The sequence below is a fragment of the Drosophila persimilis genome, unplaced genomic scaffold (genome assembly GCF_003286085.1).
Source record: "Drosophila persimilis strain 14011-0111.01,24,50 unplaced genomic scaffold, DperRS2 tig00000910-arrow-arrow-pilon, whole genome shotgun sequence".
Classification (NCBI taxonomy): Eukaryota; Metazoa; Arthropoda; class Insecta; order Diptera; family Drosophilidae; genus Drosophila; species Drosophila persimilis.
The window spans coordinates 93,914-108,816 of NW_020825373.1; the positions used below are offsets into that span (position 1 = coordinate 93,914).

At 42.9% G+C, this 14,903-nt stretch overlaps 7 protein-coding genes across 10 annotated transcripts; 4 read left to right on the forward strand and 3 right to left on the reverse strand.

Moving 5' to 3' along the window:
- The first annotated feature begins 1,148 nt into the window (after positions 1 to 1,148).
- Positions 1,149 to 6,557, forward strand: LOC6602906 (heat shock protein beta-1). 2 transcript variants are annotated; one of them, XM_002027893.2, is made up of 5 exons: positions 1,149 to 1,546; positions 5,094 to 5,123; positions 5,826 to 5,907; positions 5,982 to 6,077; positions 6,144 to 6,557. In XM_002027893.2, the coding sequence occupies exons 1-5, from the start codon at positions 1,368 to 1,370 to the stop codon at positions 6,336 to 6,338; spliced, it is 582 nt and encodes a 193-aa protein (XP_002027929.1). In that variant the 5' UTR covers positions 1,149 to 1,367; the 3' UTR covers positions 6,339 to 6,557. The 2 variants fall into 2 exon arrangements, with proteins under 2 accessions (XP_002027929.1, XP_026849673.1); XM_026993872.1 differs by lacking the exon at positions 5,094 to 5,123 and having other exon boundaries at positions 1,152 to 1,546.
- A 288-nt stretch (positions 6,558 to 6,845) lies between these two features.
- On the forward strand, positions 6,846 to 8,483 carry LOC6602905 (solute carrier family 25 member 40). 2 transcript variants are annotated; one of them, XM_002027892.2, is made up of 4 exons: positions 6,846 to 7,112; positions 7,178 to 7,365; positions 7,436 to 7,972; positions 8,042 to 8,483. In XM_002027892.2, the coding sequence occupies exons 1-4, from the start codon at positions 6,956 to 6,958 to the stop codon at positions 8,336 to 8,338; spliced, it is 1,179 nt and encodes a 392-aa protein (XP_002027928.1). In that variant the 5' UTR covers positions 6,846 to 6,955; the 3' UTR covers positions 8,339 to 8,483. The 2 variants fall into 2 exon arrangements, with proteins under 2 accessions (XP_002027928.1, XP_026849672.1); XM_026993871.1 differs by lacking the exon at positions 7,436 to 7,972.
- A 101-nt stretch (positions 8,484 to 8,584) lies between these two features.
- Positions 8,585 to 10,677, forward strand: LOC6602904 (solute carrier family 25 member 40). 2 transcript variants are annotated; one of them, XM_002027891.2, is made up of 5 exons: positions 8,586 to 8,963; positions 9,028 to 9,197; positions 9,274 to 9,786; positions 9,863 to 9,944; positions 10,020 to 10,677. In XM_002027891.2, the coding sequence occupies exons 1-5, from the start codon at positions 8,795 to 8,797 to the stop codon at positions 10,307 to 10,309; spliced, it is 1,224 nt and encodes a 407-aa protein (XP_002027927.1). In that variant the 5' UTR covers positions 8,586 to 8,794; the 3' UTR covers positions 10,310 to 10,677. The 2 variants fall into 2 exon arrangements, with proteins under 2 accessions (XP_026849671.1, XP_002027927.1); XM_026993870.1 differs by having other exon boundaries at positions 8,585 to 8,963; positions 9,863 to 10,677.
- A 343-nt stretch (positions 10,678 to 11,020) lies between these two features.
- Positions 11,021 to 12,364, reverse strand: LOC113566779. Its single transcript, XM_026993867.1, has 2 exons — positions 12,293 to 12,364; positions 11,021 to 12,219 (listed from the first exon to the last, which is right to left on the reverse strand). Exon 2 carries the CDS (start codon positions 12,214 to 12,216, stop codon positions 11,194 to 11,196), a length of 1,023 nt encoding a protein of 340 aa, XP_026849668.1. The 5' UTR covers positions 12,217 to 12,219; positions 12,293 to 12,364; the 3' UTR covers positions 11,021 to 11,193.
- Positions 12,365 to 12,614: 250 nt separating this feature from the next.
- On the forward strand, positions 12,615 to 13,232 carry LOC6602903 (coiled-coil domain-containing protein 86). The gene is made up of 2 exons (XM_002027890.2): positions 12,615 to 12,803; positions 12,865 to 13,232. Exons 1-2 carry the CDS (start codon positions 12,655 to 12,657, stop codon positions 13,154 to 13,156), a joined length of 441 nt encoding a protein of 146 aa, XP_002027926.2. The 5' UTR covers positions 12,615 to 12,654; the 3' UTR covers positions 13,157 to 13,232.
- A 36-nt stretch (positions 13,233 to 13,268) lies between these two features.
- On the reverse strand, positions 13,269 to 14,192 carry LOC6602902 (L-seryl-tRNA(Sec) kinase). Its single transcript, XM_002027889.2, has one exon. It carries the CDS (start codon positions 14,174 to 14,176, stop codon positions 13,334 to 13,336), a length of 843 nt encoding a protein of 280 aa, XP_002027925.1. The 5' UTR covers positions 14,177 to 14,192; the 3' UTR covers positions 13,269 to 13,333.
- A 105-nt stretch (positions 14,193 to 14,297) lies between these two features.
- LOC6602901 (mitochondrial import inner membrane translocase subunit Tim10B) lies at positions 14,298 to 14,836 on the reverse strand. Its single transcript, XM_002027888.2, has 3 exons — positions 14,773 to 14,836; positions 14,620 to 14,715; positions 14,298 to 14,558 (listed from the first exon to the last, which is right to left on the reverse strand). The coding sequence occupies exons 1-3, from the start codon at positions 14,791 to 14,793 to the stop codon at positions 14,307 to 14,309; spliced, it is 369 nt and encodes a 122-aa protein (XP_002027924.1). The 5' UTR covers positions 14,794 to 14,836; the 3' UTR covers positions 14,298 to 14,306.
- Between the last annotated feature and the right edge of the window lie 67 nt (positions 14,837 to 14,903).

Sequence of the window (14,903 nt, forward strand, 5' to 3'; positions counted from 1 at the left end):
TAGTTCTCTTTTCACCTCTCTCGCGCTCTCGCAGTATGAACGAATAATGCAACATTAAAACGCGATACGGTTCTCCTTTCAAATCTAATTTTTGTGTTTTTAATGTGTCATTGAACAGTAGTTTAAAATCTTAGCATTCAGTTATTTTGTTACATTTGAGAGAAAAAAACTGAGTAAAGTGGTCAGTGCTGCCAACTTTTCAGCGGGAAAAAATATTTTCTTAGCTTGAAGAACACGAAAAAAAGCTAAAATATTTCAGAACAAAAGCGTAGTCAATGGTTATTTTTTATTATTTATTTAAAGTGATATTATTGATATGTATAATAATCGATTTTTGCGTTTGACCACGGCAATGATAACATTTTGAGGGCAACAGGTGCCCAAACAGGTGCTCAAAAAATTCGCGGTTGCCACCGGAATCTTTATAAAAGTAAACCTCACTCCAACACTTATTTGTGTCGCTGATGTTTTCCCATTTTATTAAATGAATTTCGCTTTACTTTCGTTAAATTTTTAAATATTATCAACTTTAAGATACTTCAAAATGGCGGTTATTTAATTTTTTTAGCGCACTCGATTTTTAGACGGAAATTTCGAAATTATCTGGTAAACTAATAGTGGTATTGGCAAATGTCGATCAAAAATAATGATAAACCTGCCAAATTTGTATGTAAACGGTAGTATCATTAAGAATGCTGAAAAAACCAAACTCATATCAAAAAAATCAATAATTCCCGCTTTCCGCAAAAAAGCCAGAGCTGACGGGAAAAAAGCGAAATCGGCACCCCTAAGAGTGGTTGAATGGATTCTTGAGAGAGTGAGAGAAAGAGAGCACGATTTTGTACAGGCCCTGACAAAATCACGGTATATTATGAATTGGGGTGGATTTTACCTTGCATGCGTTGGATTTTTCGGTCCGTTTTGCTTGTTGTCCATACCTTTTCTTGCCTTGCCGGCAACATGTTTACTAGCAACATGTGTATTTTCGACCAGCAACATTGCGGGTGTTTTTGAAAGAAAAGGCATGCCCCCAACATTTTTACTATAAAAGCGTCAGCACGATACAGAATTAAATTTAAATTAAATTAAACAGAACTAAAACGCGGCAAATCGTGCGACGCGCTGACACGCATACACGTGCATACATATATAAATATTAAAAATACATTGTATTGCTTAATTTTTTTTTGTTGGTTGCTTCGTCAAGTCGGTTGATTACAAGTGCATAAACTCGGGAGCTCTTCGCACGGGTCCAAATTAAAGAAAACACCACCACCACAAAAGCAGAAGCGACAACTTCGCCGTGTGTTTTTATTGAGCTATTTGTAGCTCAACGCAACCACCACAGAAACTCGAGGAAATCAAAAATGGCCGAAGCCAATAAGAGGAATATCCCCATCAAACTGGGCGACTTCAGCGTCATCGATACGGAGTTTAGCAATATTCGGGAAAGATTCGATTCCGAGATGCGCAAAATGGAGGAGGAGATGGCCAAGTTCCGCCACGAGCTGATGAACCGGGAGGCAAACTTTTTCGAGTCCACAAGGTGAGCGCCACGGTTTTGGATTTTCATGGATCTGGGGTGCCGGGCAAGCTAACCAAATATAATCGTACAGATATCGGCGTACATACATATGCACATGTTTACAAGTGTATATGTATGTGCATATGTATTTTCAAAGGTTTCGTTAGCACTTTTGGTCGCTACGCTGCCTGCCTGGCAGCAATGTATCTTGTGCTACATTATCGGTGGCCGGTTTCTCGCCGCTCGTCGGCCGACGCAAACTCATCTCATATTTTCTTGGCACTAAATATAGGCACACATCTTGCCACATTGCCACCACCCCGACCTTCTCGTTCTCTGGAATACATACACACACTTGGCTAAGGCAAGGCAAGGCAAGGCCTTTTCTTTTTTCTTGCCACTTGGCACTGGGGGAGGATGAGTCATCAGTCTAAATTATCCGTTGCAGTCGCTGCCCCCCGAACAACTGTCTAACCCCAAATGTATTTGGCGTTACACCCGCCATCACGAGTGCAGATCACAACCCACCCACGCAGTTCAAAGGCCTTTTGTGGGTTGCCATATGATATATCCGATCACCGAAATTTATATATGTATACCTACGATCCCTCTTGCGATGAACGGCCTCATCTCTGGCTAGCAAACGACCTGGTCCCCCCCGGGGAGCTTCTGTTTATGCAACCGCTGTTATGGGGCATAACGGAATTCTCTAACATCGCAGCCTTCTACATGTTCATATGTGTGTATGTGTGCAGCCATAGTCTGGCCATGGCAGAAATGCTCATCCTGAGGTGCGTGTCTGTGTAGATACATATATATGTATGTGTGTAAATATGATTTAAATTTGAATATTCACTAAACAAAAAGACAATGCTGCCACTACAGTTTAAAAAAAGTTTCAAAAATGTTTTAAGAGCTCATGTCAAGCACGAAATGATGTCGACACGGACACGAGCATCTCTGGCTTTCTTGCTTCCGACCTCGACCCATGACATAATCGATATACATATGTACATACATATGTGTGTACTGTTGCTCGATAGCTGTTGTTGATATTGGCGTTGCCGTGGATGCCATTTCATTTGCATGACCACATCAAAAATCTAGGCTACAGTCCAAAACAAACCTTGTCTGCAGGACATGGCAAACGGACTCCGAGCCTACGACTCCCCACCAACCCACCCACCGCTGCTCAACTTTCGCGGAGGCCGACCGAAAGCAAAGTTTTTAACAAAAGGAAATTAACCCAAATTGGTTTGTTCACGTAGCCCCACCTGTGCCTCTCCCAACATACATACATACGCTGTTTGTGGCTCTGCCTGCAGGTGCGCTGGGTGGCGACGGAGACTATTAAAACAAATTATTGATGCGTGGCGACCTTTGGCATCTGCGACTGTGGCGTGTCGTCGATAAATAAGCACCAGGCTAATGGGATGACTCACAGAACCCAAGTCCCGAATCGTTTACCAGAGATAGCACACTAGCCCCCGCAATTTTCAAATACTTTGTCCAATCTCCGCCAAAATAATTCTTATTCTGATTTACAAAATTTGTGTTAGATTTTCATAGCAGTTCCATACGAGAACATATGTACATGTGTATGTTCTATGTAAACAAAAAACCGATTCGATAAAAATATATTTTGAATTGTTTCGATGAATGTCCAGACAGCTAGACTTTCCGTTAGTATTTCTCAACATTTTGGCCTCAAAAGCTGCCTCGCTCTTCGATCTTTTGTACTTAACCCAAATTGAAGGTAATTGATTCAATCCGCCACCCGCTTTGTCCATTCAGCTGAGTCGTGCATTGAGAAGCACCTATCCGCATAGCCGGTAGCGCCCCCGCATTTAGTTACCACAAGCGCTTTTAGCGATTCAATTGAATTTGAAAATCAATTGATTTGATCAGCAGATTCCGTCGGATCCCCACGAGCCGCACAATTGTACGTTACACAGACAGATAGAGTGGTGCATACAAATAAATATTTGTTACCAGCTTTCGGAATGTATAAATACAGGGAATATCGATCTTAGCCATGTACATAGTACATAGTACACATCCATAAATAAATATAAATATATCCTACTACAACCATTCACATTCATATATCTTCGTGTACGCTGTGGGTACGGAGTGCAAGGGAGAATGTGCTAAGTACATACTTGTGTACATATGTACATACATATGTATGAATGATTTACATACTTGCCATTATTCGCTGCGATGCTGATGATGATAATGAACGAGAGAAGATGATATCATGATCATTTTTTGACATGATCGGTATTTTGTTGTCAGTAATCAATATTTACATACAATTTGTACCCTGCAACCATGTGCTGACACACACACACACACACATTTCCTCAAATTCGTGCTTAGAGGGGAAACTACAAAAATAACGCAGTTTTATTTACGCCCGTTCTCCTCATGTCTCTTCCCTTTCCCGTTTCATTAATTTCCTTGCGTTTGGATTTTCAATAACGAAAAAATATGCATGACATCACCATCGGATGCCGGAGAGATAGAGGCACGAGAACATGGCACACTCACACTCTTGCCAACACACCGAATGCCAGTGCCAATAAGCTGGTGTGTGTGTGTGTATGTGTATTTGTCAGGTCCGCCAAGAGAATAGGGCGTCCGAGGGTGTGTGTGTGTGTGCCAGTTCGAGTGTAGCCAGAGGCACCATTACCGTTTTTGCAGGTGATTGTCTCTGGCTCTGATATTGCCATTCCCTTTTCCTAATTCTCCTTCCCTGTTGATTAGACGCTTCGAGCTTTCCCAATCTAACGGGTATCGGAATTGCTCATTGGCGCGTCAGGTTTGGTCAACTTTTTTGCACATGTCTGCGCAAGATGAGTTAGTAATAGGGTGACGCCGTCGCCACATCTGCTGACCATCCGTCTGTCAGTATGCATGCAAACGTCGGCCATCTCTTTCTAGCGATAGTCTCTCTGAGAGCCGAGAAACGTCACCTTATTACTAAATTCACCTTGGTCTGCCCCTGTACAGGCGATCATTGGCCTCGCACTCCCAGCAAGGTCGGCGCCATCCAAGAGAGACCAACCAACGGTTCGACTGATAAGCTCGGCGTGAATCGGTACGGAGAGGTGGTGGGGATTGTAGCGTAAGTGCTCGGCCACGACTCGCACACACATGTATGTTCCACATCCATGTACACATGTACATGAGTTTCTCCCGCACAGGTGCGTCGCTAGCTGGCGCTAGTCGGTGAAATTGGATCGGCCATTCTGACATGGTGTGAGTGCAAAAAAAAGCGCAAAGTACATATATACATACAAATATGTACATATGTATGTATGTACACATGATTACCCATGGAGTTTCTCGAAATCTTGTACTGTTGCCCTCTACTAATCGATCAGTAAATATATTTGCATATATCTATATGTTTGTGTATGTGTATGAAGATGTGTATTTATCTCGATTGCTATAATTCTCTATTTCCCGTTCTTTTTATCGCCTTACATGCTGCTTGAATTGAATTAATTTACCGCAATCATTTTATATAACTATGATAATCTCGTCTTCTATCGAACAAAAGCTCTACCAAAAAAACTACAACAACAACCAGGTACAAGAAATATCTAACTAAAAAAGATTATTTTTTGTTTCTGTTTTTAATGGTTTAAATGTTCATCATTTCTTTAGTTTTCGTTGTAATTAGTTTTCGTGTCTAATAATAAGTTACACTACTCTAGAGATTGATTTACATACATATGTGGATGTATATTTATTTTCCCTGCACAACAAATAAACACGAAAACACATACATAGTATTTAAAATATTCGACAATTGTCGAGTGAAGCCCAGAAGAACTTTTGAAAAACACATTTGCATCACTTGATAGTAGTCTTCCTTTATACATATGTACATATATTTATAATTTGATTGTGCTGCCAATTGAATTATTCTATCAGCTGATCCATGAGTGGCCTTCAGTGTACTCAAAAAACGGACGCACATTAAATTCAGGTTTTATTTTTAATTTTATAGCTTGATCGAAAATATTGTAAGGACATTTTTTTTGCATATACATACATTTGTACATACATATATGGAAGTCCGAACCACTATTAACTTGGCCCATACCATTGTAATGAAGGCTACGTTTTAGGTGCACATTCCACAACACTTTCCGCACACACCAAAAAACAACAAAATTCCCTCCTACTCCCCCTCCCAGTGTGGATAATTATTTTGATTTTAAACTATTTGTTTTCATTTAATGTGATTGATTTGCAACTTTTCTATTGGCTTATGTAATTTTTTTAGCTCAACGACAAACTCGGCGCTGCCATCGCGAATCCCCAAGCAACAGAACTACGTGTCCGACATCAGTTCACCCTTGATACAGGTACGTACATCCATGCCATAGCTCGCTTCGATTTTGGTTTGACTTCGATCTAACCTTCTATTGTCTGGTTGCAGGATGAGGGCGATAACAAAGTGCTAAAGCTCCGCTTCGACGTCAGCCAGTATGCGCCCGAGGAAATTGTTGTGAAGACCGTTGACCAGAAGCTATTGGTAAGCACAAAAGGATATTAGACTTTTGTTGTTGCCTTGCTAATTATGAATTTGTCTTTCGCTTAGGTACATGCCAAGCACGAAGAGAAGTCGGACACAAAGAGCGTATACAGAGAATATAACCGTGAATTTCTACTGCCCAAGGGCGTGAATCCCGAGTCCATCCGTTCGTCCCTCAGCAAGGACGGAGTGCTAACAGTGGATGCGCCGTTGCCAGCCCTCACCGCCGGCGAGACATTGATTCCTATTGCGCACAAGTAAAGGCCATCAAACCATCCCATCCCATCCAATCCCATACCACCTTCCGGCGCGAGAGATGAAGGATCAGATCAGATCATCACGCCGATAATATTGGATTATCCTATCAAAATGATTAACTTTTTTGGTTCTGACTTAAAGCTATAATATGATACTGACTTACTACTCATAATTAACTTAAATGTAATGCAAATTATTATTAAATTTGATTAAATGATTAAATTAATTCATATTTATAATTTTCGCAATTAAACGTAATCATTTTTGTCGTATTCGCACTCGGACTGTATTCTACATAGTAGTTTCCTCAAAAGAAAACCCATCCCATCCCAGTCTCGAAGAACATAAACTGGTGGCTGGTGGCTAGTTAGCTACCTTAAAAACTGAGATAGCTGTGGAGAGAGATCAAAAGTGCCTATTTTTCTATGTCCAAATCAAGATGCTTTGGGAATAATAATAATAATACATTTTAGAAAACCACATTTTTTGTAGCTTTACCCAAATAAGAGCTTAGTCTCTCAGTTATATGAAGCGATTGAATGGGTGACGGCCGTCGTACGGCCTGAGATATAAAGTTGGGGAAAAGCCCTCACCAACAAAATCTGCAGATCGAGTGAAAGATGGGGAAAGGGGATACGCGCATGGGGGGGATGGAGGTGGAGGAAGTTCCGGTGCATCTACCGCCACAGATTCCAAGTCAGGAGCCGCGATACCAGATCAAACCCATGGAATATGTCATATCCGCACTCATCGGCGGACTCATTACGACAATTGTGGGTGAGTAGAGGTCTCGCGTAGTGGCTGTGATATTACATCTTACGCTCGTGCACGCTAACCTCCAGTGACGCCCTTGGAGGTGGTAAAGACACGGGTCCAGACCCAGCATGCGATGCGCCATAAGCCGACTATCTCCAAGATGTGCTACGTTTTCCACAATGGCCTGATGACGCATGTCTGCAAACCAAACACCGAATGCGTGCCAAAGCCCGGAAGGGACATCAACAACATGCGTCCGCTACGCGGGGCCATGGTAAGTGCGACAGAAAATGGTGATTGCATGGCATGATTGCTCTCTGGTATCTAATTCTGGTGTGCCACAGGATGCGCTACTTAAAATAGTGTGCGGCAGCGGAATAGCCGGCCTCTGGTCTGGCCTGAGTCCCACACTCATATCGGCCCTGCCTTCCACAATTATCTACTTCCTCACCTACGAGTACCTGAACAGCTCGTTCTCCAAACTCTACACAAACTCCCGTCAAAGCAGTCAAACAGTGGAGACAGGCCTTAAGGGGTCATTTGATTTGGCACAGGCACCTTTGGCGGTGCCGTATTTTGTTCCAATGGCCTCCGGCATTTGCTCGCGCACCATAGTTGTAACGGCAATCACGCCGATTGAGATGGTCCGCATCAAGATGCAATCGGGCTACATAACATACGAGGAGCTGTGGCGAGTGATGCGCACCCTGGTGCGACAGCACGGCGTGCTGGGCCTCTGGCGCGGTTGGCCGCCCACCGTAATGCGGGACGCGCCCTTTTCTGGAACGTACTGGGCGACGTATGAGTCAATAAAACGGAGCTTTGCCGTGACTGAGCCTACGTTCTGGTTCAGCTTTTTTTCGGGTGCAGTGTCCGGAGCGGTGGGTGGTGGTGTGCGCATTTTAGACCAGCCATTTTAGCTTGATTGTGTCCTTTCCTGTCCTTTCCAGCTGGCCACCTTCGTGACGATGCCGTTCGATTTGATCACGACGCACACGCAGATTGAGCTGGGCCAGGATGTTCTCTATAAAGATTTGTCATCAGGAGGCAAAACAAAAAATGCAGACAAAGCCAGACCGTCGGTCTTCTCACGCCTCGCAGATATCTACCGCCAGCAAGGCGTCCGTGGGCTCTACATGGGCGTTATGCCTCGCATCCTGCGCGTGGTGCCAGCCTGCGCCATCATGATTTCAACGTTTGAATACAGCAAAGCCTTCTTTTCTCACCATAAGCTCGATATGAAGTAAACTGGAAGGTGCCTCAGGCGCCCAGACGTTAAAGTTTTTATTGTGAATGGTGAGGCTCAAGCGAAGCTTGAAGGTTTTTATATGAAGTTTCATACAAAAGTAGGATCAATTATACCAAAGTTGTCACGACGATAATGTTTTATCAGTTAAAAATGTACCCGAGCTTTTTTTAAACTAATTAAAAATAGTATCGATTGTGCCAATCGATAGTCCGGTCACATGGCAACAGCTGTTCGGCATCATCACCATTGGAATGTACGGAATCGAAATGAAACAAATCGGTCGGACAAGATATTTTATTTTGGACCTGGAGGCTATTTCACAATGATTAAGAGGCTTGCCTGATTGCCGGTTTTGTACATTACATGACAATAGCAACGCGACAACGTGCGCAAACACACAACTTCACATATAATCAGAAGAACAAAACTCATTGACTCGCGTATAATAAAAATCATGCCCATGAGGGAATCGAGTGGAGCTTTTGCGACCGCGGCAGGCTTATGTGGAGTACTACCGGCGCAAACCCATTCGAAGGCCAAAATGACAGATCCCAGATTTCGCATACGACCGCTTCAGCAAGTAGCATCGGCCTGCACTGGCGCCATGGTCACCGCCTGCTTTAGTAAGTTTGTGTAATGTTCCAGAAACTGTTGAGCTGTTGGTATTTATGATATTATTTATTGCAGTGACGCCCTTGGATGTGATCAAGACACGCTTGCAGGCTCAACAGTCGGCCCTGCTTTCGAATAAATGCTTCCTATATTGCAACGGCCTCATGGATCACATCTGCCCATGCGGTCCTGGCACGCCAAGCCCGACATTGTCCAAGCCTGCTCCGCACTTTTCTGGCACCATTGTAAGTATACAATAGACAGGACAGGACTGGACAGTCCAGTCTGTGGAGTATAAACAAGTTTTCTGTGATTTTGCAGGACGCGTTCATTAAGATAAGTCGCGCAGAGGGAATTGGTTCGCTATGGTCTGGACTCAGTCCTACGCTCATCTCGGCCTTGCCCTCGACCATCATCTACTTTGTGGCCTACGAACAGTTGAAAGCTCGCTTTACCGACTTCCATTACAATTACTTGCTGAACCTGGACCCAGTTCAAGACTCATCCGATGTCCGTGACATTCCAATGCTTGTTCCCTTGCTGGCTGGCGTGACAGCTCGCATTCTGGCCGTGACCTGCGTCAGTCCTGTAGAATTGATACGCACCAAAATGCAGTCTCAGAAGATGACGCACGCCGAAATGTTTGGCACTATCCGCCAGGTTGTACAGTCGCAGGGACTTCTTGGCCTGTGGCGTGGACTGCCGCCGACAATACTACGGGACGTCCCATTTTCGGGCATCTACTGGACCTGCTATGAGTACCTTAAAAGCATCTTTAATGTGGTCGAACCAACGTTTGGCTTCAGTTTCGCAGCGGGAGCAATATCGGGATCGGTATGTCAATCAAAATTGCCACAAAGTATGGAGCTTCGAATTAGTGATAATTAATCGAACGACCTAAAAATTTTAGGTCGCTGCCATGGTTACCACACCGTTTGATGTGATCAAAACCCACGAACAAATCGAGTTTGGCGAGAAGTTTATATTCTCAGGTAAACCTATTGCTATCTCGGGCGCTGCAACAAGCTCCACACGCATTGACAATGGTTCGGTTTGCATTACGGCAGATAATCCACCCAAAAGCGTGGCCACAAAGTCGGTGATGGCTCGCCTGTCTAGCATTTATCGCCTGGGCGGTGTACGCGGCATTTTCGCTGGACTTGGACCGCGTCTCTTCAAGGTGGCGCCCGCCTGCGCAATCATGATTTCATCCTTCGAGTACGGCAAGTCCTTCTTCTACCACTACAACGTAGACCAACACAATGAGGCGCTTCTCGCGATACCACACAATCGTAGGATAACGCCAGCCGCCCATGCCTCGGACTCGGCCCCAGGGAATTGCGACAAGTTCAACTAGCGTCGCTGCCATACCCCACTCCATCTAAATGTATATAAATGTGTAAATTATGCCAAAGATGCAACCGAATCGCTGGATTGCAGCTGTCTGCTGAGGTTATTCGAACCCTAACGCGTTGGTAAATTGTATAGTGAAGCAAAATTTTTGTTATTTTCTTTTTGAACTATGCATAAACCCCGGAAGCATTGTCCCTACGAAATAAGAGGCAACACACCTTACGCTTTCTGCTGGAAACTTTATGGGCGGGTGCCATAAGTCCCCATAAATAAAGAAGGCGACATTTTTTTCATTTTAGAATTTTTCACCCGATACAAAATAAAATATGTATATCAAAATATTATTTTGATACGGCACAAACTTGAATTGCAGCATACAAATGTTTATTTATAGCCGGACTGGGGAGTGTGTGGGTTACCCAAAACTATTATATATAATAGATAGATGCATGCATGCATAACTGGCGGCCCATAGGGACGGACACAGCAGGATCGACTTTGTTTTTGGCTCTTTCTCAAGAATTTATTCATGTACATATGTATGTATTTTTCCCTCCCCCTCCATAACCCTTATCTTCCAACACGCAGAAATAAAGTCGAAATATTTTTTGAAATTAAAGAAAATAGACTTCATATATTTGATCACATTTTATCAGTTCAACAAGCGTAAATACTGGGTAATTTATAAGTAAAAAACAAAAACAAAAATCTTCATATTTAAGAGATCATACGTCATATGTCTGTAAACAAAGAACAAAGTTCGCAGTGCTGTAGTTTCTTAAATTATAGTGTGTACTTTAGTAACAGCCTAATCGTAGGTTCTTAAGGAATGGTATGTATGTAAACGAAATGATATTGAAAATTGTTGAATGTTCCACCAGGGATCGGTTATTGCGCCATATCGACTATGTATTGAAGTCTGTTAGGTAAGGTCCTAACCAAGCTTTGTGCCATTTCGGGTGTTATTTTTTTCCATTCCTGAGAGAGTGCTGCTTTTAAGTCATTTTCATCGATTATCGAATGGAAAATAATGTTTTGATCCAAAATTTCCCATAAATTGTCAACTATATTAATGTCCAAGTCATAGGAAGGTGGTTTGATAACGTGTGGACACTTCCAAATAGTCCAGTACTGAATATCTGCGTCATGATCGATATTATTATTTTGGTAGTAGTGAAATTTCCTTATACCAAATTGCTGGGCATGCTGGATAACATTTTCTTTCAGTATTGAAAGATGCTTCTTTTGGGTAATTTTTCGATCAACGAACACCAAGTTTCCTACCCCGGCCGCGGAAATACAGCCCCAAACGACGAGTTTTCTACCTTTGTATTTCCTTTTCATCTCATGGTGTTCCTTAAGTCCGATATTTAAGTACATTGGACTAAACGAAGCTACGCCTGTAAATATTACAGAGTCCCAAAAGTCCGAGCTTTTCGACAAATGATCTTTAGCAAACGAGAGCCGGCTCGGTATATTTTCTATGGTTGAACCGACCTCGTTATTATTGTTATTTTCTATGGTTGAGAAGTCCTTGTTATTATTATTATTCTCATCGGTTGATAACGGCAGGTTATCACCTGCACCTCGCGCTTGGAGCACTCGATGAATTGTTTTCAAACTACACGTTTTGTTAAATTTGTTTTCCACATATTCAAGTAGATCTTTCAATGAAGTGGATTCGTTTTGATATTTTACAACTATCATTGTTTCTTCGTGTTCCGTAAAAATTTTATTCGGTGCCTTCCTGGACTTATAGCACACCCGGTTCTCTCGGACGAAACGTGTAACAATTGCTTGCACTGACGATCTCGCCATATTAACCATACCTCCGATCTTGCCATATGAGTAGCCATTTTGATAATATGTTATGACCAAAAGGCGTTTATCTATTGTTGAGCGCGGACCCATTATCTGTTCAGATCAAAATAAATTGTGTGAAAACAACGAAAAAACCAACAAGATCATATGTATATAAAGAATTTACCGCTGTTTTGTGGAAGTGGCGGGACAACTGTTGAATAGCAACGCATGTAGTTGTTTACCGAAAAGGTTCTTCAATTTGTATGTTTTTCTGCATACAAAATTAAAAGGTTTAATTGATTGATCGTGTTGTTCTGACAGAAACTAACTGTAGTCTCCAAAGTATAATGGTGTGTTTGATACGCAACGAAATTTTGTTGATTGAAGCGGCGCTCTTCTGATAGTGTGACCAAGTGCTGCACTGTGACTGCCGGGTACATATTGGAACATATGTTTAGTGCCATCGATATATCGATAACTAACCAACACGTGCACTCTTGTGCATTGTTTAGATCGCGTTTTGGACAAAAAAGTTAAGTTTTAGCTATGAGCAAACCTGAGGCCGAGACCATGGACGCTGCAAGCGTAGAAACCACGTCACAGAAAAAAGCGAGTTCTAAGAAATCAAAACTGCCGGTGAATGTGCCGCGCGGTCAACCTAAATCCAATCGGCCCTGGAAAACTCCGAAACAAAAGTGAGGAGTCTTGTTGCGATGTAATGTGATCAAATTGATTGATTTTGAATGTTTTGTTTAGATTCAGCACAATCAAGAAGACCGTGAACCGTCTGTCGTTTGAAAAGAAGGTTGCCCTTCGTGATGAATTGCGCTACATCAAGGAAAAATCAAAGGAAATTAAGAGTCAACGTAAGGAAGCGGCCGTTCAGCGTCACCAGCGCCGCGTGGAAAACGCAGAGCGTCGTTTGGCCAACGAACGTCGTTCAGAGATTGTCCAAGTCATCAAGAATCCCTCAAAGATCAAGCGCATGAAGAAGAAGCAGATGCGTATGATTGAGAAGCGCGACATCAGCCAAGTGAAGGTGGTCTAAGTCGCAAATGTATAGGAAATCCCACGCTAGAATGTAAATTTATTTTTTGGATAAATAAATGAATAGTTTTAATATACACTTTGTGTGTCCCGCATAGACGTAAATGCAGAAGTACTAGTACAAAAAGGACATTTATTTCTATCATGTGCCGTAAAACCAAAATTAGTGTATCTTAGTCTATTTCAACAGATTTACATAGTAATTCAAATCCACACTATCTGGATCTGTCTTCTTGTCGCTCATTTTAGCCCGAAATCGTACTAATATCTCTTTTCGTTTCTCATTTAGTTTCATGCTTATCAATTTCTTAGCTTTTGCATCGACCAGAGTCTGTAGCTGCACCTTTATGCCTGCCCGCAAAGCCAAATCCAAGCAATGTGCTGGGGACTGCATCTGAGTTTGCGTGGGTGAAGGGACTAGAGGGGACAGCGCCGTGGGCAAATGGAATAAAGAAAGGATGAATGTAAGAATCAACTGTGACACGGATTCAGTGTCTGAATTTTGAAGTGTTAGGCTGCTGCACTCCCAGGCCTCATGACCTGGTGGCTCTAGGCGGTCGTTCATTTTACGTAAAACTAGCTCGGGCACGCAGTCTGCTCCCCGCGTTGAGTTCGCCTGAAGGCAGCTAGCCAACGGGGTCGCAATGTAAATCTGCGAATAGATGCAACCGTAGGTGCGGCACAGTTGATAGAGCTTATAGCGCATGCTGCGGTAGTAAAAGTTGTCGTCGCACAAGATGAGGTAATCACAGCTTCTGCTATTGTTGGTCGGTCGGAGAACTTCTGGTGGCCAGTCGGCTGCACCTTGGATGTAAGCTATTAGTTTTTCTAAAATTTGTATAATAATTATTCGCTGCTCTCTATAGGCTAATTCAGTATTGATGTAGTCGTCATAGCATAGGTGAACAATTTGATATTCATGCAGAGCATCCTGCTGCTTACTTAGGAGCCAGTTAATGAGCGACGACTTGCCCGCTCCTGGCAGACCAATGAGCGCAAGCAGACAAATTTTCGGCGGCATCGTGTGTTGTTTTGGCGTGTGTATTGTGTGTATTTGAGTGTTGGTTTCTACGTGTATGTTTTGGTTTGTTTAACTATTTCGTACAAGGAACAGCTGCAGCTTGGCATACCACTCCGGAGTCGGTCTGGTGCTAGATGGATAGATTTCCCGGGGCGTTTGGAGGAATTGGCGTCAGCACAGAAGGGCCGGCGGCTGAGGCTTCCTTCTGAGTTTGCTCCTCCTTTTGACGGTCTTCCTTTTGCTGTTGCTCTAACTTTCGGGCATTCTCCTCAACTTCCTGCATGCGCCTTGTATTTATTTTGGTTTGAGCATCCACGTAGACTTTCATAATATTTTGGTTAAAGCGAGCGAACTTGGAGACGCATCTGTCCACGCAAGTGTCCTGATTGGAAGTATACCATAAGGTGTGGACTGCGAATTAGCAAGCGGACATTTGTACTCACCTCCTCGCCGCCCAACTCGCGCTGATTAAAGTTATCGACGCATCGGTTAAAACACATCTCGGTCACTTTGTTGTATAATGTAAGAAAGTCTTTCATCTGCAAGCGAGTGTGTAGTTAGGACTACCGCACATTCTATCAGTGAACAGTACTTACATTACGCAAGTTGGGATCCATCGCTGAGCCAAGATCAACAAAAAAGTTGGGTTTTAATACAGAAATAGTACAATTAAAATTTGTAAATCCCAGCGATTGGGAAAACAGCTGGTTGAATGTTGTCAGTCTAC

Bases quoted from the DNA above. Each gene is read 5' to 3' on its own strand.
- LOC6602901 (XM_002027888.2), bottom strand. From the start codon at position 14,793: ATGGATCCCAACTTGCGTAAT. The intron at 14,716-14,772 runs GTAAGTACTGTT...ACTCGCTTGCAG, and splicing joins TGGATCCCAACTTGCGTAAT to ATGAAAGACTTTCTTACATT. The intron at 14,559-14,619 runs GTGAGTACAAAT...ACTTCCAATCAG, and splicing joins GCGAGTTGGGCGGCGAGGAG to GACACTTGCGTGGACAGATG.
- LOC6602902 (XM_002027889.2), bottom strand. From the start codon at position 14,176: ATGCCGCCGAAAATTTGTCTGCTTGCGCTCATTGGTCTGCCAGGAGCG.
- LOC113566779 (XM_026993867.1), bottom strand. From the start codon at position 12,216: ATGGGTCCGCGCTCAACAATAGATAAACGCCTTTTGGTCATAACATAT.
- LOC6602906 (XM_002027893.2), top strand. From the start codon at position 1,368: ATGGCCGAAGCCAATAAGAGGAATATCCCCATCAAACTGGGCGACTTC. The intron at 1,547-5,093 runs GTGAGCGCCACG...ATCGAACAAAAG, and splicing joins AACTTTTTCGAGTCCACAAG to CTCTACCAAAAAAACTACAA. The intron at 6,078-6,143 runs GTAAGCACAAAA...TCTTTCGCTTAG, and splicing joins CCGTTGACCAGAAGCTATTG to GTACATGCCAAGCACGAAGA.
- LOC6602904 (XM_026993870.1), top strand. From the start codon at position 8,795: ATGCCCATGAGGGAATCGAGTGGAGCTTTTGCGACCGCGGCAGGCTTA. The intron at 8,964-9,027 runs GTAAGTTTGTGT...TATTTATTGCAG, and splicing joins CATGGTCACCGCCTGCTTTA to TGACGCCCTTGGATGTGATC. The intron at 9,787-9,862 runs GTATGTCAATCA...TAAAAATTTTAG, and splicing joins CGGGAGCAATATCGGGATCG to GTCGCTGCCATGGTTACCAC.
- LOC6602903 (XM_002027890.2), top strand. From the start codon at position 12,655: ATGAGCAAACCTGAGGCCGAGACCATGGACGCTGCAAGCGTAGAAACC. The intron at 12,804-12,864 runs GTGAGGAGTCTT...TGTTTTGTTTAG, and splicing joins TGGAAAACTCCGAAACAAAA to ATTCAGCACAATCAAGAAGA.
- LOC6602905 (XM_002027892.2), top strand. From the start codon at position 6,956: ATGGGGAAAGGGGATACGCGCATGGGGGGGATGGAGGTGGAGGAAGTT. The intron at 7,113-7,177 runs GTGAGTAGAGGT...GCTAACCTCCAG, and splicing joins ACTCATTACGACAATTGTGG to TGACGCCCTTGGAGGTGGTA. The intron at 7,973-8,041 runs GTGGGTGGTGGT...TGTCCTTTCCAG, and splicing joins CGGGTGCAGTGTCCGGAGCG to CTGGCCACCTTCGTGACGAT.